Source organism: Monopterus albus, unplaced genomic scaffold, assembly GCF_001952655.1.
Source record: "Monopterus albus unplaced genomic scaffold, M_albus_1.0 scaffold106.1, whole genome shotgun sequence".
NCBI lineage: Eukaryota > Metazoa > Chordata > Actinopteri > Synbranchiformes > Synbranchidae > Monopterus > Monopterus albus.
Window position 1 is genome coordinate 2,033,790 of NW_018127986.1, and position 26,729 is coordinate 2,060,518.

The 26,729-nt window shown below is 40.8% G+C and overlaps 1 protein-coding gene across 4 annotated transcripts in view; it reads right to left on the reverse strand.

The window, feature by feature from the left end:
• The window catches only part of scube3 (signal peptide, CUB domain, EGF-like 3), a 73,021-nt gene that overhangs the window by 36,553 nt on the left and 9,739 nt on the right, over window positions 1-26,729 (reverse strand). For all 4 annotated transcript variants that reach the window (XR_002275720.1, XM_020610676.1, XM_020610675.1 and 1 more), the window contains exons 2-4: window positions 17,087-17,209; window positions 12,360-12,485; window positions 4,379-4,513 (exon numbers count right to left, since the gene is read on the reverse strand). Coding sequence is in view for 3 of the 4 variants with exons in the window: in XM_020610676.1 (XP_020466332.1) it covers window positions 4,379-4,513; window positions 12,360-12,485; window positions 17,087-17,209 (384 nt within the window). In the remaining variant the exon portion in view is untranslated. The remainder of the gene's footprint in view (window positions 1-4,378; window positions 4,514-12,359; window positions 12,486-17,086; window positions 17,210-26,729) is intronic.

The following is a 26,729-nucleotide window of genomic DNA, read 5'->3' on the forward strand; positions in this document are numbered from 1 at the left end:
CCTATTACAAATAGTTCTAGAATTTGGAATGATGTGGAATGATGGATACTGACCCTTTAGCAGCACATCATAATATTAAAATGTACAGCCGTCTGCTAAATAGATATGACGTTGTAAGAAAGTAGGCTAATTTTATCTTTTCGCAAAAAGAAAAAAAAACTGCTATAAACTAGGTTCTGTGATTGTGTGCCTGATTTTATACAGAAAAAATGTCATGTCTGGAGAGCAAACTGAGAATATTATTCAGCCATATATCACGACTCTGATCACATTTACTGGGAAATTTCTTGCACTGCTACAATCTCAGCCAGCACAGAAAACACACATCCTGAAGAACGTGTCTGCATGCGCCTCCAGAATGAGTAAACTGAAAATGATTAAGTTGTGTGCATGTGATTGCGTCTATCAACTTCACTGTGCTCATATCTGAATATGAGAAAGAGAGACAGAAGAGATAAGCTGCCCGAGCGGTACAGTAACTAACTCTTTGGGAAGCTCATGAAAGCTGTAAACACAAGAGGAGGTTTTCTCTAACAAAGTCAACATTTCCTGGAAAGATGAGGCCTGCTGTTCAGAGAGAGAGCTAGAGATCCTCTGGTATCCTCAGCCAGGTGGCTGATGAAAGAACAACAAGGCAATTTTTAAAAATGTTTTTAATTACGTCTATTTTTTTCTGTTGGATTTCATATCGTATATTTATATTATATTTGTTACTGGTACTGCATGTCAGATTTCCCTATGTGGAATAATAAAGATTGACCTTTATTTTTGCTAAAATTGTAAAAATAAATATTGCTTTGAAAGCCGTGACATGAACATTTTGTGGTATAGTGGGCCACACTGAACTAGGACTGCAAATTGATTTTCATTATCAATAATCTGCAGATAATTTTTTAATATATCAGTTTGTTTATAAAAATTAGAACATATAAATAAATAATTTTTAAATAAATACACTGTATATTTTATTACTATTTCAAAATCTAGGGCAAGATATTTAAATTAATGTACGACCATCACCACAAAACAACAGATGTTCAGTATATGAGCATATATAACACGATGAAGACGAGCACTGAATACACAAGTTACATGTATAAATATACAGTACGTGACTTATGCAACAGCGTACACTTAACATAATTGTCCTGCTGGATATTCAGAAATGCAGACAACTAAAATTATACAAGTGCAGGTTGACTGAGCTTAAATTCCTGACTTCCAGTGTGCTGGATCCCATCTCACACACACATACATCCCTGTTCACCTCCTATATAAAAGAGACAATAAATTAAATGCAAAGCAGTGGAACCCTTCTTGACCTAAGTGGCATTCCTATCAGCCATTAAGCACCTTGGCTGGCATTTCAAAGGCTTTATTTCCTGACTGGGAGAAATGTTTGGGGAGAATAAATGAACTGTTACATTGTGGCCAGCTCTACTATGGAGTCTTCCATTGGCCGGACTTATTCCTCTTCAGCGGGCAGGGGCAGGTCTAATAAGAGACAGACCAGCAGCAGCATTGTCATTAGCTGAGAGCCTGGTAGACCCCTGCTGCATAATTGGCAAAGGTTCACTGCTAACAAGAGCTTCCTACCAGCAGGAGAGACTGGTAGTGCTGGGCACTACGGTGACCAGCGCTTACTGTCCCACAAAGACACACAATTGTCCAGGGAACACCTGACCCATTAATGAAAGAAACGGAAGGCTGATGTCTTTTTAATGAGAACAATAAAGCTCCTGAGCAAACTGCACCCCAGGCTTTATTCTGGAAGAGGAGACTTGGCAGGGTGGATGGAGGGCTGCATTTAAAGACAGACTAGATCAGCTTTAATTTTCTCAATGATTTTTTTTAGACCCACTTGTGTATAATTTTTCAGATAGTGAAGGGGAGTGATATTAGCAACAATTTTGCAAGGCCGCTGTCTAATAACTTGGACAATAAGCTGCTTCCTCACAATTCCCATTTTCCTCCAGAAACACACTGTTGTAATAAGAGCAGTAATAAGAAAATGAGGACCAGTTCTTTCTGTCTTTCAAAATAATGTAATAATGACAGAGTAGTTATCTGATGAGTGAAGAAAGCCTATATATTTATAGCAGCTTTAATCTCTCGATCCAAATGGGTCTCAGCTGGAAGCAATAAAGACAAAATGAGTATGAACTGGGGCCATTTATCAAGAAAGAAAGAGGAGAAAGGAAGTGAATGAGTGACAGGGAAGCTCAGCAAGACAGGACCAATGCTCACTGTCTTCTTCAGACAGTACTGACGTAATAGTGGTGCTCTGAAACACATGATCCAGCTTTTTACTCCTCTCAAATAACAGTGCGTTTATGAAACGTAAACACTGACAGTTTCCCCAGGCCAGACTGAGCTCATAAACCAGACTTCTAAGATCCTCAGTTCACTATCCAGGGGACATCACAGCCTAAGGACTCTCAACATGGCCAGTTACCTTACAAAAGATGGTTAAACCCTGCCATACATTCCCGCAGGGCTCTCCGAATAATTCCCAGGAACTGCAAGATCTACGTAAAACACCCAAACTGGCAAAGCTGAGGAATCTATAAACATCTGGATAATTACTCCTTGAATAAATTTGTTTTGTAAAAGTGGCAACCACTGCTCATTTTCTCTGATGTTGCTCTACAGAAATCAAGGATATTTATATTTTGGAGTCAGTGACCTAAATCTCCAGCAGCAGACTGTGTCTGCCTTTAAAGTTGAATTGAAATTAAAATTCATCTTTGCAGTGGTGAAAGATGAAAGCATTGGTGTCTGTTTTGATTTATTTGTTCAGAATGTAATTACAAAATGGAAAAAGGAATATCTTTATTCATTTTTTTGCTGTAATAGTGCCATATACATCATCATTCACCATGAGACATGTCTGGGTATGTGAGCGCTTGTCCAAGCATTAACATTTTTTATAATATCACCTTAATTTGAATGGTTAAAGGGGCCAACGTTGTTAGCTGATCTATAAGTCTGTATGCAGGATCATGATTAAACCTACAAAAACTGGGTTTCCATCTAAATGTGGCACAAATTTTAACTAAATTTCAAGAAAATAATTTTTAAAAAGCCAATGAATACACAAATTAGGTGGTTTGTAAACAGCTGGTGGCAATCACTTTCCTGTGAGGTGCCATTAGACCATTGCAGAGAAACGGGCACAACAAATAACAAAATTAAGAGTGAAAAAATATCCCATGTCTTGAAAAGAGATAAAGGCACTAATGAGAACCAGTTTCATCCTCTTTTGAGAAAATTAATCAAGAAGAAATATTCCATACTAGCAGCAGCTAGTGTTGACCAGTGATGCTACTGACTTTTTTCAGTAGTGTTGTAAGGATCACAATTTTGTAAATCGGTCATTTCATTCTTTGCACTCGGTGGACGGTCCGGTCTGAAGCCTGGCACAGGGGCTTGATGTGGTGATGTCAGCCTCCACCAAATGAGGACAAATACAACATCAGCTAAAACCCAAGTTGTATTCTCTAATGTTGCAGGTACACAGGTTTGGTGTCACCTAGTGTTTTATTTATATATTTATATATATGCCATTGTTTCACAGATTTGTAAAACTCAGTGAATAAAATTCCTACTAGACTATGTAGGTGTTTTTTACAGCTTACTTTGCATTAAACGCAGGTATGATGTTATGAATGTATGTCTGTCCTCGGTGCTCCTGTGTCTGATGACTAAGCCTCAGAGCAAGTTGGCTCTGTACCTTCTCCTGTCGCGTTTCCATCCCACAAGAATGCTCTATAAACATGAGGCATGTCTGCTCCAGGCTACATCTTTAATTGTTTTCTCTACTCAAGTCCCCCTCAGGCCACTCTCATACCAACAATACCTTAAAATGCTGCAATGGTTCAATTTGAAAGGGTGGGTAGAAAATAAAAAGAGATTTAGTCCTCCTTTTTTCTTGCCCCTTCAGACTGGAGAGCTTTACATTTGCTCTGCTTTTACTGAGACCTGTCGGGGTCGATCCCATTCTGAGTTTAATCTGCACAGCTCAGCGTATTATTTAAACTTGCCTGGATCTGAACATTTGCATGTTACATAAAGACTTTATGATTAACGTGTATATTGAGATTTTCATTCAATTATCGATGCGTGCGTGCGTGCGTGTATGACCATGTGTTTTTATGGTTGTGTAGACAATTTTTTGTTGTGATGTGTGTCCTCACACCTTCAAAGGGGCGTCTGGGGGTTAAGATTTTATATTTAAGATTTGAATTAAGTTTAGTGTTAGGTTTAAGGTTATCGTAAGGCATTTGTTGCCATAGCTGAGGTTAGAATTAGGGTTAAGCAATGCATTGTCAATGATGTAATGTCCTCAGAACTAAAGAAAGATCAGAATGTGTGGAACCTTTAGGCCTTTGAATACAGGTATGCTGGTTGTCACTCAGGAGGAATCCTTCTCTGCAGCGGCACTCGTAGCTGCCCATCATGTTGACGCAAATCTGTTGGCATCCGCCGTTGCCTTCTGAGCACTCGTCCACATCTGCCAGGAGACAAACACACAAAACAAAATTAAAAAGAACACTTGTTAACAGAACAAATACTACACATAGCAGCTCTGTGAGACTGTAACTAGGCACAGAGTGGCTTAACATGTTTACCACCTTCATCATCTTGGCACTAAATTAGTACTAAACATAAAGTACGGCTGAGGCTCAAAAATCAGCGGATCACTGAAGTCTCTGGGCTTCTGTGGTGGCCAATGTCTGATGTGAACTAGATTAATTCAGACAAATCATTCCAATTATCATTTATTATTACGATAATTCTAAGCAGTTCAATAATCTGAAAAGTAAGGAATAGAATCACCTCTGCAGACATATAAATAAAATCACTGAATAAGAGCATTGTCAAAGAGCCAGTCAGTCATTTTGGTTACAGTCACGTCAGTCAAGTCACCTTTGGGGACCATGAATATCTGCACAAAATTTCATAGCAATCCATCTTATAATCGCTCAGTCTGGACTAAAGTGGTGGACCTACTGGCCAACATGACTCACCATCACTACACACTGAATTTTGATAATTGAATTTGAAAGTGCAGTGCTTTAAACTACCCATTTCCACCATTTAGTAGCTAAAACCACCAGTGGTTGTGGTTTGATTGCAGCTGTCATACAAACAGAAAAAACAAGGCACAAAAAATTGCTTGGATATCAGGAAAAACCAGAAGAGTTTGTCTTAAGTTGTCATGTCTGTCTTAATAGTTATTTGACATGACAGCACACCAGTGTTGCACTGAAAACCTCCAACTGTGCATAACTAAGCCATAAAAATGCACACACAGCACAATCCCCTGGCAAATGGGAAACCTGATCCACCTGGGCTAGAGTACCTGCTGATGACGAGTGTCTGTCAGCCCCACCACAGGAGGAATGCAGGGAGTGGGAAATGAGGGAGAGAAAAAGCACAGATAGAAGCAGGAGACAGCCATACGAGTCAACCTCAAGCACATACAGTGGTAGAGCATTTACAAAGGTGTCGCAGGAGACCACAGGGAACGAAAGGAAGACTGACCACAAACAAGAGTTGCTGACTTCATTTCCACTGTGCACCTCCAGCTGGCACTCAGCTTTTCTTTTTCCAACTCACTGTGTAACTTGACAAGAGAAACAAATGAACAGCGGTGGAGCATCTATTCATCTTCTGATATATTCGTTTGATTTAAAAAAGAAAGATCTTGCACAATGTCACGTTTTCTGATGTTATTTGTCTGGCATACTGCAGTGCTCAGTGGCCTCGACCTCCCCTGTGCGTGACTGCACTGTGGTTCTAGAGATGACACTCATATATTCCTTCTTCCCCTGTAGATCTGGGCTCCACTCCTTTGCACTGACCACACTGGAACCTTACCCATGCTCTGTCTGTGTATCAATAATCTGCTGTATATACAAGGTTTTTAATAAACCGTCATGCAAAACTAATTTACTGTCTATTTGTCCAGTCCGAGAAGGCCTCTAGATTAAGTTTCCTTTCAGGGGAATTCTCAGCCCTGCAGTGTTTGAAATTAAACTTCACTCTGTCCTCTTCTTTCTTCTTTTTCCACACAGAAATACAGAGACATGAATTCAAATCAAGATGTGCAAATGTAATGCACAAAGCACGCAAATGCACAAGCACACATGTGCTGTGCTCACAAGGTGCCACCTGACTAGACAGAAACCTCTGGGGTAAGTAGGTCAGTGACAGGTAGCACTCCTGACCCTCAATGGCCCGTTGTCACATTTCAACAGCAAAACTGCTTGTTTCCTCTAAAACTAAATCTGTCATGTCAGTTGAAGTCAATGAGAAAAGCACCACTTTGCAGCCAGATGAATCAGTGCACACAGAAGAACACTGCCCAGTAAAGTTAACATTCAGACTTCATGTCTCAGTACAGGGGGGGGAAACAGTACTTTAGAAAAAAAAAATGTTGGCCAGGCTTTCATTCAACTGTGTGGCTGCTTTGGTGTTGACCTCATGCTCTCATCACTTCATCAAGAAAGTGGCCGCAACAGAGAGAAGACCTTTGAACTGACAAAAGCTGCCAGCAACCTACAGCTGCTCCTTTGCAGATAAACTGCTAACAGGCACAGAAAAACCCAGCTCCACAACTCATAGGAGGAAATATCCTAACACACACATACAAACTTTATTTCTCTCTCAGAGCCCAAAAATTCATACATTTACAGTAACAGCTACACATACAAATGTCTTCAACACAGGCACAAAATGCCCATGAGATATAAACCCAGTCTCCGAGGGCCTTGGGGATTCTCTTTCCATACCCTCAGTCCATCAGTGAAAGTTTCATTTCCTGATTCTTTCATCCCTTCAAATGAGGCGTCGCCTGTCAGTAGATTTCTTCTGTTGAAATAGCCTCCCATAATTGCCCGTGTTGTGTGCTGGGCAAGGCTGGCGTCCAGAGCAAATATTTCTAAGCGGAAGGGGGTTCTGGCACCGACAGAAGAAGTGCTCATTTGGACTTAAAACATTTTTTAAAAGCTCTCTTGAGAGGATGGAGGGGGAAAAAATGTCTTAATCAAGATTAAAAAGTTGCCTCACGTCTGAAAAATGAGAGTCTCTGCTCTGTGGCTGCTTTACGTGATGAGATGAAGGTAAAAGGAAACAGGGAGATTAAGAGATTGGTTTCTCAGATAGCCTGTATATAGAACATTTGACTTGTGCAGAGCTTTGGAGCCATGTAAACACAGTGGTTGCCTTACAGACTCCCAAACACTTATTTTGGACTCTTTTTCTCTGTGACTTTGGGGGCAATTACTGCTGACTCAGTCCGTTTTTTTTTCTTGCAGAGTGAGAATGAAAAACTACTGCAGTCTGTCATCAAAGCCGTCTATGCATCCATCCCACTGCTCAGCTTCTGTCTGGATCAGACAGAACTGTCTCTGTGGTCTAGACAGACCAGAGACAAGGCGCTGAGTGGACAGACACTGGCCTCTTTGGGCATTTCATTTACAGGAGTTGAGGAGGCACACACTCTTTAATAAGGCAGCAAATCAGAGCCATGTGCAGTGACAGGCAGCAAAACAGTTGCAGGACTGCAGGGGCCAACTGTGCTGCTCTGATAGATGAACAGGCACAGGCTTGGTTTCACTGAGCCTCAGAGAGAAAAGGGTGGCACATGCACAGATTCTTTCTTATTTTAAACAGGACTGCAGGATTTCCTCTCTCTCTCTCTCTCTCTCTCTGTCGGTTCTGGAGTTCAATGACACAGCGCGTTTCTTCAGCCACTTAACTGAGCAGTGACCATGGCGCCTGAGAGGAACTGAGTGCAGTAATTCATGTCAGCTGAAGTTGTATAAATTGATATGTTGCAGGATGTCCTGATCTTTCATCTACAGAACACACACTTTTAAATCATAAGTGTGGCTGACTATTACAGGCTGGAAGTTGATGTACTAATACACTTCCAGTATTTAACTCTGAACAGTTTATTAGTTCCAGGGCTTCCTGTCTGCTTGAATCACTGGGTCTAATACGGCTAACTGATTCACATCTGCTAAACAAACATGAATAAAATCTCAGTTTACTGTAGCATTTTATTCTTAAATCAGCAGTGTAGCTTGATTTTTATGCTATTACATAAACAAAACTAATACAGTTTTGATTGGACTCAGACTTTTTTGACTCTGGGCCCGTCTCCCAGGTAACCATTTTGGTAAATAAGCATAGACACAGACTCCACATCCAGTCTCTCGCCGAGTTCTTTCCTAAATGAAAAACTAGGAGCTATGATCATTCTACATGGTATTTCTCTGTTCCTCAAAAACAAGTCTGGAAGTATTTTAAAGACAAAACCCCAGGATAAGTGTTTGGGTCGACAGCCTTATGCCAAGGAGACAAGAGGCCCTGCGCTGACGTCTGACGGCTCCCAGTCTGCTACATCTTGCATCCCTAAGCCCAGTCTCAGGCTTGAGTTTCCCCCAAAGGCCTGCCAGTGGGCTCAGCTGGAATTGTTCATTTCATGGTGGCTGCGACTGATGGAGGAGGGAGGGAGAGAGAGTGTGTGTGTGTGTGTGTGTGTTGATATAGTCTTCAGGAGCCAGCTAATGCACTAATCTCAAATTCATCCTTTAATTCATCACTCCAGTTCCTCTCCTCTGAGCTGTGGAGAGACTCTCTTGTCCAAACCTGACCCATGTGTGTGTCACAACAAAAGCGCTGCTCGTGGGCGAAAGTGCAAGGTATTTGCATGTGCGACAGAAAAGCGAGGAGGGCTAGTGCTTAGCCCCAAGTGTATTATAAGTGTATCTAAGTATAAAGGGAGTGCAGTTTACCAGATCATCATAGCCCTGACTGAATCCTACTTATTAGGGAGTTAAAGGCGGTAGGCTGGAGACACCTCATCCAGACCAGAATCAGGTATTTTCTGCCAGAGTGAGGGGTGTGGAGGTTATCATTGCTGCCTTGGAAGATTGACCAAAGCATTTAAAAGGCTGCAGGGCCAATCAGCATGACACTCTTTGGGGACTACTGGTCCCCCCCATCAGAACCTGGTCAATAATACATCACTCTAAAACCAGTTTGATTAGTCAGCCTTGCAACACAATCCCAAAGGACTAGAAGAACCTGGTCACGCTGTACAGAGACTGTGTGGTAGATGACTAATAAAGCTTTTTTAGCAAAAACTCTGGGCCTTCCCAATGTGGCAAAAAAAATACAATTACAATCATTAGAATAACACAGACTTAACCGACATGAACTTTAAAAGCTGCTACCTTCAGAAGCCCATTCAAAGCTGTAATGACACCGCTTTTGTATTATCGATTATGTTACGTCTTTGGGGGAGGTTAAAGTAAAAGGTCATTCATTTTCTTACAGATTGCACGAGGAATTGTGCTCTGTTCAATCAATACAAACCAAATCAGTGTTGGTCAATAGAAATCAAAGGAACATGGCCTGTTAAGCTGTGTGTGTGATGTCCAACAGGGAATAATATGTGACAGAGCAGAGAATGATGACTATAAGGGAACAATGCAATGACAAAATCGGATCCTTTACAGCACAATAGTGCTCTGTGGAACATCAGTAATGTTTGTTTAAAGCCAACATTTGTTTCTCCCATGGAGTCACATTCAGGCTGCATACGACTATGGCATTTCCACTTTATTAAGAGCATAGAAACTTCTTTATTTGAGTGTTTTTGCTCCAGATAGAAGGGACATGCTGTGATTTGTAGTGATAAAAACAGGGAGTATTTGTGCAGATGCTTATTATATTAAGCTACTTGTGAGAGTTTAATGAACTAGCAATGATAAGATGCTATTTGGGTTTCTGCAGAACCTCAAACAAAACACACAGGTCATAAATGTGGGGACGGTGGTGCTACAGTGGGGAACTAATAGCCTCTGCATCTGGTTCTCATTGTAAAGAGGATGTGTGCTTTGGATTAAAGTGACACTGATTCCTCTGTTGTTCCTAAGACATGAAAAATCCTTTACAGCCTGCCATGAAAGGGGTGTGTAGATTAAATACCATCCCTCCTTCACCTCTGTAAGATAATAGTAATGTCAGTGATCAAGTTCTTGTATTCCTCACTTCAGTGTGTGAGTTTTGAGATGGTCCAACACCTGACGTAAATTATACAGTGAGCGACGTGTCACTCCACACAGACAGGAGCAGCATGCTGTGATATTGCATCGCTTCCATCTTGCTGACTGCCTGGCATCTTTGTGCCATTTAGGGCAGACAGGGGAGACCTCTGAAGCCAGAGCGTCCCCGGTGAGGCGCACAAGGCAGCGTTCTGCTTCACGCTCCGCTGCCTTCTGCCACCATCCAATGTCATTATGCTGCCAACACGTCCAATTACAAAGAGCCGTGTGGCACATGCAGTGGCGAGCAAACAGAGGAGACATGGACAGAGATGCGTGTTCGCTGGCCTAACTCGTGTTCTTGAGCTGACACCCGCACCGGACCGGTGTCTAAGGCTAAAGAAAAAAATATGACTGAGAGCAGGAATTTATGTTACACCACTGGGAATTCATACGCCACTGTAACCATGAACAGCAAAGGAAATAAAATAATCTCTGGAGCTTTGTGAAAAAAACAACATGAAGCAAATCCAAAGAATCACCTTAAAGATCTCCAGACTCTAAACTCAGCGTGAACTTTTGATAATCAGGTGAGTATCTCCTGGTCTGACGCCTCTGGCACATCTGGTCTATAAGGGCCGTGAGGGTTTGACCTTGTCTGGGAACCAGGAGCTTAGGCTCTCTGTTCCAAGGCCAAGGGGACTAATCTTTTCTCAGGGGCCAAAAATGAGTTTAAACCTGGAAGAGGAAACTGGGGCCTTAATATGAAACCTCAGCTCCAACTCCTCCTTTCCTCTCGTGTTTGTACTGAGGATTATTCTCTTAGCAGAGCAGAGCAGGGGCCTTAGAATGAGTTAAATTCTCAAGAAAAGCACGATCTTAAGGTAAGAGTTGGATTTGTACTTGACAGCTGCATATTTGCCATCCAGCAGAGAAGTCTCTACCCTTATATATACAGGTCATTTGCGGGAAAATAAAATAAAACATGGGGGAAAAAAAAAACACTTGAAAGCTCTCTCCATGTTTGTGTTTGTTTCACTATGACAAATTATACCAAAGGGATCGATGGGCACAACTGTTACTATGCTACAGCAGCAGCCACACAACCATATATCGTGATTACACACCTGCACGCAAGGCAGGAGCTGATCCACGACATAGCAAATGATCCACACACAACTGAATGCCATTGTTAAATGGCTTGGAAAATAGCCTCGCTTTACAAAGTAGATACAAGAGGAGGAGAGAGGCAGAGACAGACAGTGAATGTAAGAGGAGAAGAGAAAGGGATGGAAATCCAGCAAGAGGGAAAGAAAGAGAGAATCTGAGACATGGTGGCATCATCAAGTCTGAACAGGTTTATTATCGATCTAAAAAAGTGTTTTCCATTCCAGTGTACCTTAATCACAGTATTACATACAGTTCTTCCAGTAAATGTGGGACTGATATGAGTGTGCTGCCTTGTGTGCCCTTTCACAGTGAATCATTGTTAAGTGCTGATAAGTTTTTCTGTCATCACTTCACCTGAATGTGAAATCCACTGTAGCAGGCTACCTACTACTTTCCTCTACAAACACTCACACGCCAGGGTTAGCTGGCTTCAAATATCAAGTGAAATGCATCATGCTGAGGTTGGAGCCAAGAGGGAGAAGATTACCAAGGAGTGGCAGGGTCTGACTTGGGGGTTTCAAAACAAAACAAAAGGAATGTAAAATGGGTGGATGGGGGGGGGAAAGGAAGAGAGAAGGACAAAGTAAGGGGGTGGGTGGCTGATGGTTATGTTTAGCAGCTCCCAGCAGCAGGAAAAACTCTTAAGTGTAGTATGTTCTCTGTGAGGCCCATATGAATGGCACATTTAGTGAAATACTAAACCATGGGAAAGTGCAGTCAGCTGATGGATCACTCAGCGCACCCAGCTCAGGATCTTTATAAATTCACTCCCTTAGTTAGATTTGTTTAATTAAAAAAAAAAAGGTATGTTTTTAACTTTTGTGAAAACATATCTGCTATGTGAAATGAGAAAATAGCTAATATCTAATGCAGGAGTATAATAAGAGCTCAGTTCAGCCCTGAAACATACATTACCATCTGTGATGTGACATTACACATGCAGAGAGAAGAATTTATGCAACCTTATGGGTTATGTCAGGCGGCGCTTGACATCTGGCAGGTGCAGTTTAATGTATACGTTTTCCCCTATAACAACACCCTCCTGTATAATTGAACAAGCTGCAGAAAATGTATGGAAAAAATGTGTTTTAACACACATGCTGTTTTAAGCACATATATCGCACTCACCTAGACAATTGTGCCCATCATGTGCCAAGCGGAAGCCATCATAGCATGTGCACCTGTAATTTCCTGGGATGTTAATGCACTCGTGGACACAGCCGCCGTTGTATTCAGTTGCACACTCGTCGACATCTGCAGACAGATGATACACAAGGATGAGAACAGGTATTTCAACAATTTGTAACCATTAAATTCCAGTTACAAATTAGGATGCACGCATAGTCTTAAATGAAGCTCACAATTCTGGGACAATGCATTTCTTTTCTTTCTTGCAGACAATTGAAGATGAGAAGATTAATGCCACTCTCGCATCGATTATACATGAAGCTACTGCCAGCAGCTGGTTAGCTTAGTATAGCATAAAGCCTGGGTCCTGTCTGAAGGTGACCAAATCCACCTATCAGGACCTCTAAAGCTCACTGATTAATATGTCATACCATGTGCGTCTAATCTATACAAAAACCAAACACTAAATACAAGATCAATTTATAATGTAATGATTACTGAGCTTACAAGATACTGGTAGGTAAGATTTTGTGCCGATTATGATAACCAGGCCCAGCTTCATATTCACCATATGGACCCAACAGTGGTATTGATCTTCTCAGCTAACTTGCAACAAAATAAAATGTTGAATGCGAGTGCAATTAAGCTGTTTAATACAATATTAGAGAATATAACCGACCCGTTTTGTTCCATTATTACTTTCATAAGAGCACTTATGAGGTAAACTGGAATGAGAAAGCAGCTGCGGTAATTAGCTGATTCACCTGTTCCTGATATAACTTGGGTAAATGCCAGAGCTTCACTGACATTTAGATTTTAAAGTCTATTACCAACAGTCAAACTATTATGCCATATTTAATATCCTGTTGCCTGATCAGTGCCAACACATTTCTTTTTCCTAGTAAGATTGCCGGGAGGATGTGAAAGCATTTGAAATGTTGTCTAACATGGTAACAGTTCTACCATGACACAGAGAATAAAGCCAGAGCTAAAGTCCATTCATCCATTGGCTATAACCTCTTATCATTGAGGGTCCCCAGGGGACTGGATATTGGGCAAGATGCAAAATACACCCTGTACAGACTGCCAGTCTATCATAGGGCAACATAATGTAGAGAAAGATAGCCATTAGGTCAAAGGTCAAGGTGTTTGTCATATGCACAGTTACGAAATGTGTTTCGCTGTGCAATGAAATTCTTACTTTGCCGTCCACGTGAATGGAACACAATACAAGTGAAATAAAGTAGATGAGCAGTAACACAAATCTAAATAGGCAGTAAAATCACAAATCTAAGGCACTTTGAAGCAGCAAGTGAAGGGAGCAAATAAAAATACAACAAGAACACAATACAATGCAGAAAGAATATATGCTACGTGGGAGCAGTGGAGTGTAAATACTCAGCAGTGAATGTGCAATTATGCATGTGCAAAATGAGTATGTAAACAGTACAGATGGAATTACATGAGGTAGATCCTGAGTCAGCTCTTTAGGAGTCTGATGGCAGTCGTAAAAAAAAAGTTTTCAGTCTAGAGGTCCTGCATTTCACACTTCTGAGCCTCTGACCGGAGGGCAGGGGTAAGAACAGTCCGTGCTGGGGGTGGGTGGGATCTTTGAGGATGGAGACAGCCTTCCTATGCACCCTGTGGTGGTAAATGCTCTGCAGAGAGGGCAGTGGAGTCCTGGTGATCTTCTCCGCAGTCTTTATCACTCTCTGCAGGTGCTTGCGGTCCATAGTAGTGCTGCCATACCAGACAGTGATGCAGCTGGTCAAGATACTCTCAATGAAGCAGCTATAGAAGTTGCTAAAGATCCTAGGCGACATGCCGAACCTCCTCAGCCTCCTCAGGAAGTACAGCTACTGTTGGGCCTTCTTGACAAGCTGTGTGGTGTAAACTTTCACACCTATGACCATTTAAAGTTATCAGTTAACATAAACTGCATGTTTCTGGACTATGGGAGGGAACCAGAATACTTGGCTGAAACCCACACGGTCACAGTGAGAACATGCAAACTCCACACAGATCGGCCCTAGTCGGACGGCAGGTTAGTAGTGAAGTATAAGAATTTATTTAAAAAAAAAAAACAATTTTGGGAAACTTTAACCGCAAAAGGAAAATAAAGTTGTTAGAGAAGAATTACGCCATTTAATGCTAAAGGATGTAACTTATTACTGACATCACAGACTGACTGGTAGCCAGTACTTATGTAACAAAAGGGAAATATTGGCTCAGAGCAACAAATCAACCTGACCCTAAAGTTCAACAGTATAGTATCTACTGTTAACACTTCAGAAATATGACATAAATAAAAGAAACAGTATTTCAATTTTTCTGTATGTCCTGCACAAATAGTTAATTTACAATAAAAAAAAATCTCAAAAATCTTGAATAAATGAGAGAATAGAGGTACAAAGACAAAGGAAGAGTCCAAACTGGTATGACAACCTGAGTGGAGTTGTCTGTTACGGTTATGGTGATGGCTGAGGGCCCCAGGCTGAGGAGACCCAGACAAGGTGAATTATGAACACAGTGCACTTCCATTCAGCACTTATTGGCCCATTTAGAGCCGATGATCCTGGTCGTTCAGCTCCTCTATGAGGATGCCTCATTCAAGGCTTAATTGGACTTGACAGCAGAGGAGTGGGACTGAAACAAAGAAACATTGTCCTGCTCCTGGATTCTCTACTTCTCACATCTCTGTCGATCCCTGATCACAGCACACAATCGCCCATCGCTTTCCTACTCAGCTCTAAACCTGAATACACCCACCTCATGTTAACACAAAGTGATTCTCCTCCAATAGCTCTGAATATGTTTATTCAGTGCTTGTCACTTCCTACCAAGTCAACTCTAAAGTTTTGCCTCTTGTATAGTTCCTGTATGTAGATTTATCTTTTAATCAAGTGTATATAATAAAAAAACAAATCATGAATTTAATTCCACAGCTAAAACATAACGGATGCAATAACAATATGAGTAACAGCTTTTCGTTTGATTTGCAAACAAGATTCTGATATAAAATAAAATGCAAGACAGTATAGACAACAATTTGACAAATCCAATTTAAAATCATATTACAATTAATACAAAATGAAATAATAAACAGAAAATTACTTACATGGTGATGTTTGGGGAATTGTTATTTATCATATTTTCTGGTTAAAGCCCTTAGAAAAACCTAATAAAGACCTGCACAGTTGAGTGTCCCATTTGGTGATAACATCATATGAGAACACATCTTAGGAACAGCTACAGTTATATTGGACAAGTCTTTATATGAATCCCTAAAACGTAAACTTCTAATCAGAACTGTTGGGCGCACAAACAAGCAGGCTGGAGGAGCTCTTAGAGACACACCAAGCCTACATGAAAGAACTAGCAGTGAAGTAGGACGACTGCTGCGTGGTCCAGAAGACCTGTACCAGTCTCTTTTCATGCATTGATTCACTAAGCAGAACAGTTAATCAGAGTGGTCTCTCTCACCCACGAGGTCCGACCGGTCCATCGTTGGTTCGACGTGAAATCAGGGGAAAAAGCCTCTGACAGGGTCTGAGGAAGCATGTCGCCCGGTACATCGGTACATTTCACTGCTGTGATTTTCACTGTTTTTAAACAACAATGGAGGTCTATGGCACAGTCGAATAAGGTAACCCAGGACTGACAAACATTAATCATAAGCAGAGACAAATCACTGTCGTTTTAGTTTCTGTATGGGGAATGTTGAAAATACTTTTAATAATGACCAACCTTATGCTTTAAGGTCGACGAACATGAGAACTCAACAACACACAATGTGGAAATATGACAATGCTTTCCATTTTCATTATTATTGTATGTATTTATGCTTTTTGCTGCCCCCTGTTTTTTAACACATCAGTGCTGGCCAGGTGCAACTTTTTTGTACAAGGCTACATTCAACAGGCAGGAAGACATCATCTTCCTCAAAGTTACCAATTACTAAAACTTTGTATTTTTTAAATTTTATCAGCAATGCTTCTGACTGTTGCTTTTTCAAGTGCATCAGCTTTGAGAAGCCACCAGTTAACCGTCAATTCAACTGAAACCCGAACTTGCACATATTTTACAACAGAGTCAATAAAGCAAACTTTTATGACCTACAAGCAGAAAGCCATGAAAAACACTGCATCAAGTAAATGAAAGAATAATAATAGCAGGGGAAAAAGTGACACTGTGAAATACAGTTTTGTAATAATACTAAAAGAGATTGTGGAATATAATGATCCAGAGGCTCTGAGCACTGAAAAGGTTAGAACAACAGACTTATGTCTCACGGTGTACGAGGTCAGCCTCAGGCTGTGGAAATATCCCTGACTGCTTGGCAGGACCTCAGACTGCCATTTCAGCCGCTATCTTAATTCTCTCCTCTAACATGTGTAGGAAATTTACTGCTTCATTTCATCTTGTCACAGAGGAGCACTCTGCACCTGGCTTTCCTCTTCCTCTGCCTCCATCAGTCGCCTGCTCCCTCAACTTGCTTTTCTCTTCTGGAGTTAATAAGTTATGTTAAGTGAGACAAAAGCTCTGATCCAACCTGTCACTGGCCCAAGTGTTTACGTTCTTAGAGATAAGGCAAATCCGCATGAGAAATGTAGCTTGGAGTTCTATTTACTCCAAAAATCCTCCCCATGCTCCCACAAACTGGATCAAAAGTTTTTGCCTCCAAATAACATGCGAAAATGAGTGCTTTAATCCGTTAAGACATTTACCTTCACAATGTTTGCCATCTCCTTTGTAGCCTGACTTGCAGATACATTTGTATGACTTCAGGGTGTTCTGGCAGATGGCATCGATACTGCAGTTGTCAAGCGCCTCTGCACACTCATCCACATCTAGAAAGGAGAAAGCAGGAAGGAGGGATTAGTTGACATAGCTGTAACATCCGTGATGATGACGCCACTTTTATATTATGTATCATGTAATTGATTCTGCTGCTGCTCAGAATGCATGACCAAATACGAAGATACGCAGAAAGAAAACTGAAAATTAATATGGATCATTTTGCCATAACTTTGAGGTTATTGCAGTTAAATTGCTGCAATGTTCGAGAACCTTTGCACCATAATGAAAAATAACCTTGAATTTATAATCCCAAGTAAATACTGTACACACTCAATGTTTGTACTGCAGTGACCCTTAACTGATTAACTTCACATCTGGCTCCAAGAAAAGGATCATGGAATTCTGAAATAACATGTGGAAATCTGACAACTTGAATAACAAATGTAAATAAATAAATTAATGAAGTTAGTTAAGCTAGTTAAGCCTTGTGGCACCCATAGTTACAGTATGCTACCAAGCATGAAAGGCAAAAAACCCAGAATTTTGTTGAAAGTTATCCCTTTTCTGTCTTCTCAGTTCCTGCATCTCACCAAAATAAAGCCTTGAAAACTGGCTTTTGGCTCTCAGCTTTGATTGGCCTGAAACAAAAACAAGACTAAGAATCTACAACCATGGTGTGAGGCTGTACATACAGTATGTGTATATATATATTTATACACACATATGTCATTCGGTACACTGTACAGTCATCCAGCAGATACTATGAGACGTAGTTAATCAACCAACAGAGCAGGATCTTTAAAGCCATGGCTAAAAATCTGACCAATAAAATCATAAAAATATATTCTGAGTAGCAATATTCATTAGACCAAAAACATACATCACTTTACCACATTCAAAAAGAACTAAAATTCAAGAAGAATGGTAACGTCCAGACTAACCAAAGCTACAAAAACTTTACACGGCTACTTGTGGTCCTGAATAACTAATTGGGATAAAACAGCTCAGTATAAAAGCCAACTGTTGTGAAGCTGCTAGATTGGGTTTGGATTATGAAGGAGTGAACGTGAAGAGAGGAGAATGTAAATGAATTGAACCAGGGGTATGGTGAGGTTGGTCCTACAGAGCTCCAAATCCCATCACATCCCAGTTAACTATCCCAGGTGTTTAGGATTACCCCCCCCTGCACACATGGGAAGGGCATCTTAACAAGATTTACATAGCTTCCAATATCCACTCTTATCACAAAACCTCTGCAGGAGCTAGCTGATCCCACTGGGAAATGACCTGCAACCTAAGCCCCTGAGCTTAGCATATTGGCTATATCTGGCTATTCCTGGAGGACATGAAGTCTGAGGTGGAAAGGAGGACAATGACAGTGTAGACTGCACAACACTGTGGAAAATCTCTATAACAACACAGAAACTAACATAACCATTGGGTAAATATAATACTATTTTGCTAATGCTGATATTACTCTAGGACATGCACAAAGCTGCATGGTCAGGCTTTATTATAAGAGGCCAGTGTTGATGCTGCTGTGACACAAGTTTCACCTTTCACTAGAACATTTGCAGAGGCTCCAGTGACGCTTAATGACCATATGAAAAGCATTAAGTGTCTCAATCAAGGCTTAGGTTTAAAAAGACAGAGAACCTATGCACCCTAGGCAGTAGCTCTGGCAGGCTATACTTAGACACAGAGGCCCTTGAGCTAAATGCTAATGTTAGTATGTTACATGTTTGCAAACAATGAGCCAAAGTGAAACCAGAACTTTGGGTTCTGTCAAGCAAGTAAGAAAATATCATTGAAATTTGTAGCCATAACTAAAACTTCAGGGTTGGCTATAGTAACCATATCTCGTAACTCAGACATGTCTCTAATAACAGTGGAACAGAGAGAACTGAATGGTGTAAATCAGGGGGCAAATACAGTGATGTATAACAATAATTAGAAGACTCAAAGATGCTGCCCACTCACGTGAATGAAAACGCTCTCTGAGTGCATAAGCCAAATAAAAGGTTCCTAGCATCAGGGTTTGCGTTTGCTTACGAACCACTGCACAGTTTTTTCTCCTGCTGGCTGCACGGTTCTGCTCGGCCCACAGCCTTTACATCTGAATGACATCGCACATAAAAACCATCAAATGGATAATGTCTGTGTGATACCAGGCTGAGCATCAACACTGGGCTGTCCATAAAACCATACCAGCTAAAGTGTTTTCAAAGAGCATTATCACTCTGTTAATTATTCATTAGGTTTTATGTGACTATACAGTATTTGTGTAACATTTAGTAAAAAAAACAATCAAACAAAACAACATAGTGCCTGGGACAATTGTGGCTCAATCTTTTGCTAAGGTTCCACAAAGCTTTTTGGTCATGCTGGAGCTCCGGGAGCCCTGTATTGATTTATATTATGTGAGAACAATATGAATTCTCCTGACAGCCAGCCTGGGCTGTTTCAGCTTACAGTCTGTCTTCCAGGATAAGAGCAAAAGAGGCTGTGTGAAGAAGTGTTCTCAGTAGAGGAGGTATTAATCACAACAAAATATCTGTCTAATTGTCAGGTTTCTTGGTGCCACATCTCCGAGGTAATTAGTATTCTTCATGACTGAGAATTCCATTTTTCATCTTGTTGTTAATGTTTCTATAAGTTTAATTTATCTATCCAGTCTGTCACGCAAACTCTATCTAAGGCTCACACATTTCAGACACCCCTTAAGTCAGAAACGGTAATTATGACTCAAAGATTGACAGCGTAACACATCAGCTGAAAGGTTAACCTGTAGAGCTGTGAGATTTTTTTTTCCCCCCACAGTGAAGAAATAGTGCAAATCTACATTTTCAACACAATTCTGCCCTTTTTTTTTTCTAAAGTCAAATCTGCATCCCAAACATTTTGATGTTGTTACTGCTTTAGGTAACTGTTAGGTGCAAAACAGCAGCACCAGATACTGGGCTAAGTATCTCTTTAGTTATTTGACTGCAATGTTATGATACATAGCATGATGGAGTAATGGGCTATGCATTGATGGGGTTTAAAATTGACAAAATAGCATTTGTATTTGGTAAAACCAGTGAAATTGTTTAACTGCTCCATCCTCGAAAATGTTTCTCCAAGCAGTCTTTGTAAGTTGGCAAACCTCCACTACATACACTGATCAGCCATAACCTTATGACCACGTGCCCAGTACTGTGTAGACAGGAGTCAAAGCAGCAGTTGGTTGGCGCTCGTCACCCTGCAGCTCACTGTGCATCTTCTGTGAATCTGTTTGTTTCCATAGTTCTACTGTCAGGAAGAGCACGTGTGTCGACCATTCTGTGAAAAACTTATGTAACAGGAGTGAAAACTGTGGTGGTGAGGACAAGTTACAGATAAGTTCTTAGACAAATTCAACAGTCTCACCACTCTATGTTTGATATCATCACTAAAGCCGCTGAATGTTTCTCTTCATAGAAACCAATGTACAGTATTTCTGATTTTCAACCTTTTTAACAAAGATTCAAAGTGGAATCTTTTGAAAAGGTCTACAGTAGGTCAACCTCATCATCAGTGAGCTGTGGGCGTCCATGCCCTGTCACCAGTTCACTGTCTGTCCTTCCTTAGACACTGCTGGTTGGTACTAACCACTGCAGACCAGGAACACCCACCAAGACCTGCAGTGTGGGAGATGATCTGACCCAGTAATCGGCCATCACAGTTTGGCCCTTGTCAGAGGCACTCAGATTCTTATTCTTGCCCTTTTTTTCCTGCTTCCATGCATCAACTTCAAGGACTGAATGTTCACTTGCTGCCCAATATACCCCCCACGACTGTAAAAGGATAACCAATGTTATTCACTTCACCTTTCTGTGGCCATAATGTTAGGGCTTATCGATGTATGCATCTTGATGCATACATCACTAATAACTTTTAACTTCTGTATCATGGCACAAGTTAAACACTAGCTAGCATCACATCACTAACGATGTGAACAATAACTTAACAGCCTTTGCAACCTGTTTGCCTAGAGTGAAAAACCATGTCAAATAAACAACACTCCCACATTTCCAGTGCGTTTGGTGTAAGCTCCAAAGAATGAAATAATAGAAGAAATCCTGACCCACAAACTACAATCATCTGTCTGTCAAAGGACTGTTTAAAAAAAAATCCACCCATAAAAGTTACTGGGAGCAATCCAACAAACACATGGACAACAAAAGCTGAATGTGCTGTTCTTGTTGGAAACCCAAACTGTCTTTGCCATGAAAATAAACATGTCAGAATCAATACATCCTTTCCGTTTATTCCATAGGACATTCCTCTGAATACTTGAGAAACAAAATACGAAGCGTGTTCGGTAATGCTGCCCTAGTAATTGACTCATGCCCAAGATGAACAAATTGTGTTTTTCATTAAGAGTTCCTTTCATTCTTTTGTGTTGAGGAATCACAGTTGTTGGGAACAAATTAAGGCAGCACAGGATGAAGCCAGCGCTTCGAGACAAGGATGAATAAACAAAGTCAAAACAACTAAACCAAAGAAGAAAGAGATACTGGGCAATACTCAAATGTTTAAACTGTTTCCTCCAGGGAATGTGTTATTTTGAATATTGCTGCAGTTACAGCTCTCCTCTGGTTCCTGCGCTTGAGCATAATAAAGCCACAAATAGCTTGAGTCTGTTTAAACTCGTTGACATTCTAGAAATATTGAATTCAGTGATTTTGCTGAATGAAACAACGTCATACTGAAGGACGCATTTCCATGCTCTGTTGTATGCGCTATAAAACTTTAAACTGTCAAATCTTTAAGCAAAGCAGACTTTTCATTTTTGAAGGGTGAAGTTAGTAGGGATGCAGGGCTAGGCACTCACAGAAATCAGATTTATTAAAATGGTTTTAAATTTTCCAAATAATTGTATTATCCTCTGAGGTGATAATTGGGAAATTTACTCTGAAAAGCCATTAGTCCATTTATTCCAACCCAGTCCCCACATGCAAGTCAAAGCTGCTGGCTGAGGGCTGTTGGTCATGGAGGTGAGACCTTGTCAGAAGTGCTTTTCCTTTCTGATTTATGAGACAGCCCTGGGATAAGCCGTATATTTAGCTGGGCCTGCTTGAGGGGGTGTTAGCAGGAATAAGACCCAGAGGGAGAGTACGAGTGTGGGGGAGAACTGTAGGGCTGAAGGTGTGTAGTTCAAACTCGGGGCAATGTTTACCTTGAGTGTTGAGACCTTCACTGTTTGCTTTGCCCCCCCCCCAAATCACCTTTCCTTCAGATACAGAAATAGACTAAGTGGAGCTGGGACACCCATAGGTGTAGCTTTACTCACATTTCTTGCAACCAGCTCCAAAATAATGTGTCGCATACATAGACACACTGCCCGCACACCGACAAAGCAGCAAAGGGGCCATTTAGATGCTAAAAAAATACATGTATTCCGTGTGTGAAAGGTGGTACAGTGAAAAGGAGTAAAAGTGACCATTTCAGTCAACAAGCCATCATCAGGCCATTTTTCTAAATGTGTGACATGTTGTTTTTGGCCACACACACACACACACACACACACACACACACACACACAACATCACTTTTTGATTGGCCTGGATTTATGAACATGAACTCCACAACAATTCCTCATATTAGCTCCAAGATGACAGTCAAATGTATGGACCAAGAGATTCATTCATTCAACAAGAGCAATACAATTTTCAGTTTTCCTGACAGCATGACTGGGAGCAATATTTTAACACTGCATTATACAACAGACATGGAACATTCTTTCTTGACAAAGGCATTTTCAGATGAAATCCTTTATTTTCATGAACGCCTTGCAGCCAAGGGGGAGAAGTGATGGATTCAGTTTCATAAAAAAGGTGTTCACATATTTGTCATACTGTGTACAATAGCAAAAGAACAAGTAATGCAATTATCCATCTTAGAACCACACACTATACTTATGGCTGTGGTTGAGCACCATGGGGTTTAGGTCAGGATAATTTACAGTAGAGTGTCTGTGATATATGATTACAAACAGTAAAACCCTTTTGTCTGCCGCTTATCAATGGATTTGCTAAAAAACCTTGAAACCTGCAGATGTTAAGCCTTTTCTAAGGAAAGGCAGCATGAATTCTTCAGTATTAAATAATTACAGGCTGATCTCTAATCTTCCTTTTTATTAGAAAAATAATTAAGAAAGCTGAACATTTCTAAATGTAAAGGGCATTTTTGACAGATTTCACTCCGGCGTTACACAGCACTGACTAACTTGTTAAATGACATTTGCGACAACACTGATTAAAGGTAAAACATTCACTTTGCTGCTGTTTGTTCTCAGTGCAGCGTTTGATACTGTAGGCCATAAAAGCCTCTCATATCTAGAAATCTGGATGAGTTTATTTTACAGCCTAAATTATGACAACAGAGTTGAGACCAGGACGCAGAATTGTAGTCTCACATGACACTCTGCGGTCTGTTTGCAGCTGCTACCCACCCAAAACTCCCAGTACCCCACAGAGACCGTGTCAACCACCTAAATTATATAAACCCAAAATCAAATCAAGAGGGGTTATTCATAAGAACCTAATTAAAATTAAGACCACTCCTCTTAGAGAACAACATAACAAGACAATCAAATGTGGACTATTAAATATCAGATCTGTCTCATCTAAATCTCTGTTAGTGAATGATTTGATAAGTGACCACACATTGACTTACTGTGTCTTACTGAAACATGGCTACAGCAGGAAGAATTTGTCAGTCTAAATGAATCCACTCCACCTGGTCACAGTAACATCCCTCGAAACACAGGCCGAGGTGGTGGCGTGGCAGCGATCTTTGACTCAAGCCTATTAATCAACCCTAGACCTAAACATAGTTATAACTCATTTGAAAGTCTCACTCAGTCTCTTACACCCAAACTGGAAAACTCAAAAGCCTGTTCTATTTGTTATTGTATACCGTCCACCTGCTCCTTATTCAGAGTTTTTAATTCTCAGACTTTGACTGATTTAGTGCTTAGTACAAATAAAATAATCATAGTGGCTGACTTTAATATTCATGTAGATGCTGACAATGACAGCCTCAACAGTGCATTCAATTCGTTATTGGACTCAATTGGCTTTTCTCAAACTGTAAATAAACCCACTTAATGGATTATACACTATATGGGAAAAATTCCACTACAGTAGATGCCGGACAATGCTGCTACCAAAGTTAAAAAAATAATTCCATCATTTACATCAATCCCACATGCCAACACATGGCACTGACTACATTATATTTAGAGGGGTCTCTATATTTTTGTCCTCCCTAGCTACATACATAAGAGGATCAGAATATTAGGAACACCTCTGAATATAATGTAGTCCAGTACAACATCGCCTTTAACTAGGACCTCAATAATAAACATATAATGTGCACATTTATGACAATTTCACCAAAAACTGAAACATGTTGAGCTTCATAAACACAGATGTTAAGGTGGACGTGTTACACTGAAGTACATACAATTGTACAGGTGTGCCTATTAAAGTGGCTGGTGAGTGTACATCTTAATAATAATAAATAATAAATCACATTACCATTACTAAATTGTATACATGCAGTGTAGCAGTACTTATAATGAACACTGATATAACCTGATGTGATTCTTTTTTCTGAGAGGAAGTGAGGACAAGGTTGTGGAGAGGACAGGAACTAAGACAGCACTCTGTGAGCATGTCATGGATTTTCAAGTTGTGTATGGCATGAGACTAGCCAACCTTTTGATTAAATGCAGACATCAACATTAACATAAAACATCCCCCCCTCCTGCCCAGATCCCCTTCAGCTAATGAAGGGACACACTGTTGGCTGTCCAGCAAAGCTCTAAAAAGTTGTGAATAAAAATATCAACTGCTTCCATTTGGGATATTTACACTCATCCTTCACACACTCTAAATGTTTAGGAATCATGACCACTGACTGAACCGGTGCTTTCAAAAACTGTGATCACAGTTTTAAAACCCCGGGTCCCTCCCTGCTTACATGTACCAACCACCAGCAGCTTCAAATTAATCTGGGAGCAACAGGAAAATGAACAAGAACATACAAGCTGAGTTTCAGGAGAGCGACAGCTTGTTAATGTACCAAAAGATGTTAACTGTGCCTTGACCTTAACTTTGTTTTTCTCTTTATTACTTATTGTCTCTATCATTTATGTCTGTATGTATGAGACAGCGGCATCAGTAAGTGAATGTTAGAGACAGATTACATGCAGCGTTCGGACATCCACAGGGAGCTCAAAATAGATTCACTACTCCTTTGTGTCAAAAACCAGTTGAGGTGGTTTAGGCAACTGAGTAGGATGCCTCTTGACCACCTCCCATTGGAGGTTTTCCATGTCCAAGTGGTAGGAGGCCCCAGTGTAGACCCAGAACAAGCTGGAAGGATTGTACATCTCATCTAGCCTGGGAATGACTTGAGGTCCCCCAGTAGGAGCTAGAGAATGTTGCTTTGGGGAGGAATGTCTGGACTGAACTGAACTTGCTGACACAGAATAAGTGATTACTTGTCCAGTTACTTATTGACTGGGTTTACATGCGCTGAAGTGACCAGGTTACTGAGAAGAACCAGGTCACAGCCGAAATCAGATAACGCATTTACAAGCACGACAGTAATCAGGCTACTCAAAAACCCGCAGTATACATGAGCATCATCAAAACATCAAGTGAGGGAATATCTTTTGGAAGAATAGTGTTCATGTCTCCAGTTCAGACACTTGGCACATCAGTACCAAAGTCCAGTGAAGCTGTTCTGGTGGCCCAACATCTTACTAACACACTTTATGTTAAGTTTTCCTTCACAATCAGGTGTGCACTTTCCAACAGAACTGACAGTGACGAGACCTAAAAAGCAAGTGTTCTCACCTCCTGTCATTTATAAAACATCTTTCGAGGTAGCTTAGGCTCTGTGAATAAATAATAGCTACTCTGTGATTTTGATCATGGACCAAGCATCTGGTTCTGTGCCTTTTCTTTAGCATATGTGGCCTTAATAAACTATGACTCACCGACCTCAGGACCACCTCCAGAAGGAAAACACTTATTACAGTAATGAAGTGAATCACAGAGTAATACTAAGAGAGCAGCAGAGAGCGGCTGACATGGCACACTAAGTGGCGGAGGTCTAATATATACCACAGAGTAATTGAGCATAACTTGTTTCCCCATTAGGAGCTGAAGTGACAGGAAATTCATTTGTACCTTTCAAGAAATTTTTCTCACTTCTTGGTATGTGTACCTCAGTGTTATAGACCTCTTGGCCTCATGCAGCATATCTTATTTTATATGTGAGAGGGAAGCATAAGGGTGTCCATCAGTGCACATGGCACCAGGACACCCTAGGCCGGAGGTCGATGATCGACTTTGTGGTTGTTTCATCTGACCTCCGGCCGTATGTTTTGGACACTCGGGTGAAGGGAGGGGCGGAGCTGTTAACTGATCACCACCTGGTGGTGAGCTGGATCCAATGGCGGGGGAGGAAGCTGGACAGACTCGGCAGACCCAAACGTATTGTGAGGGTCTGTTGGGAACGTTTAGCAGAATC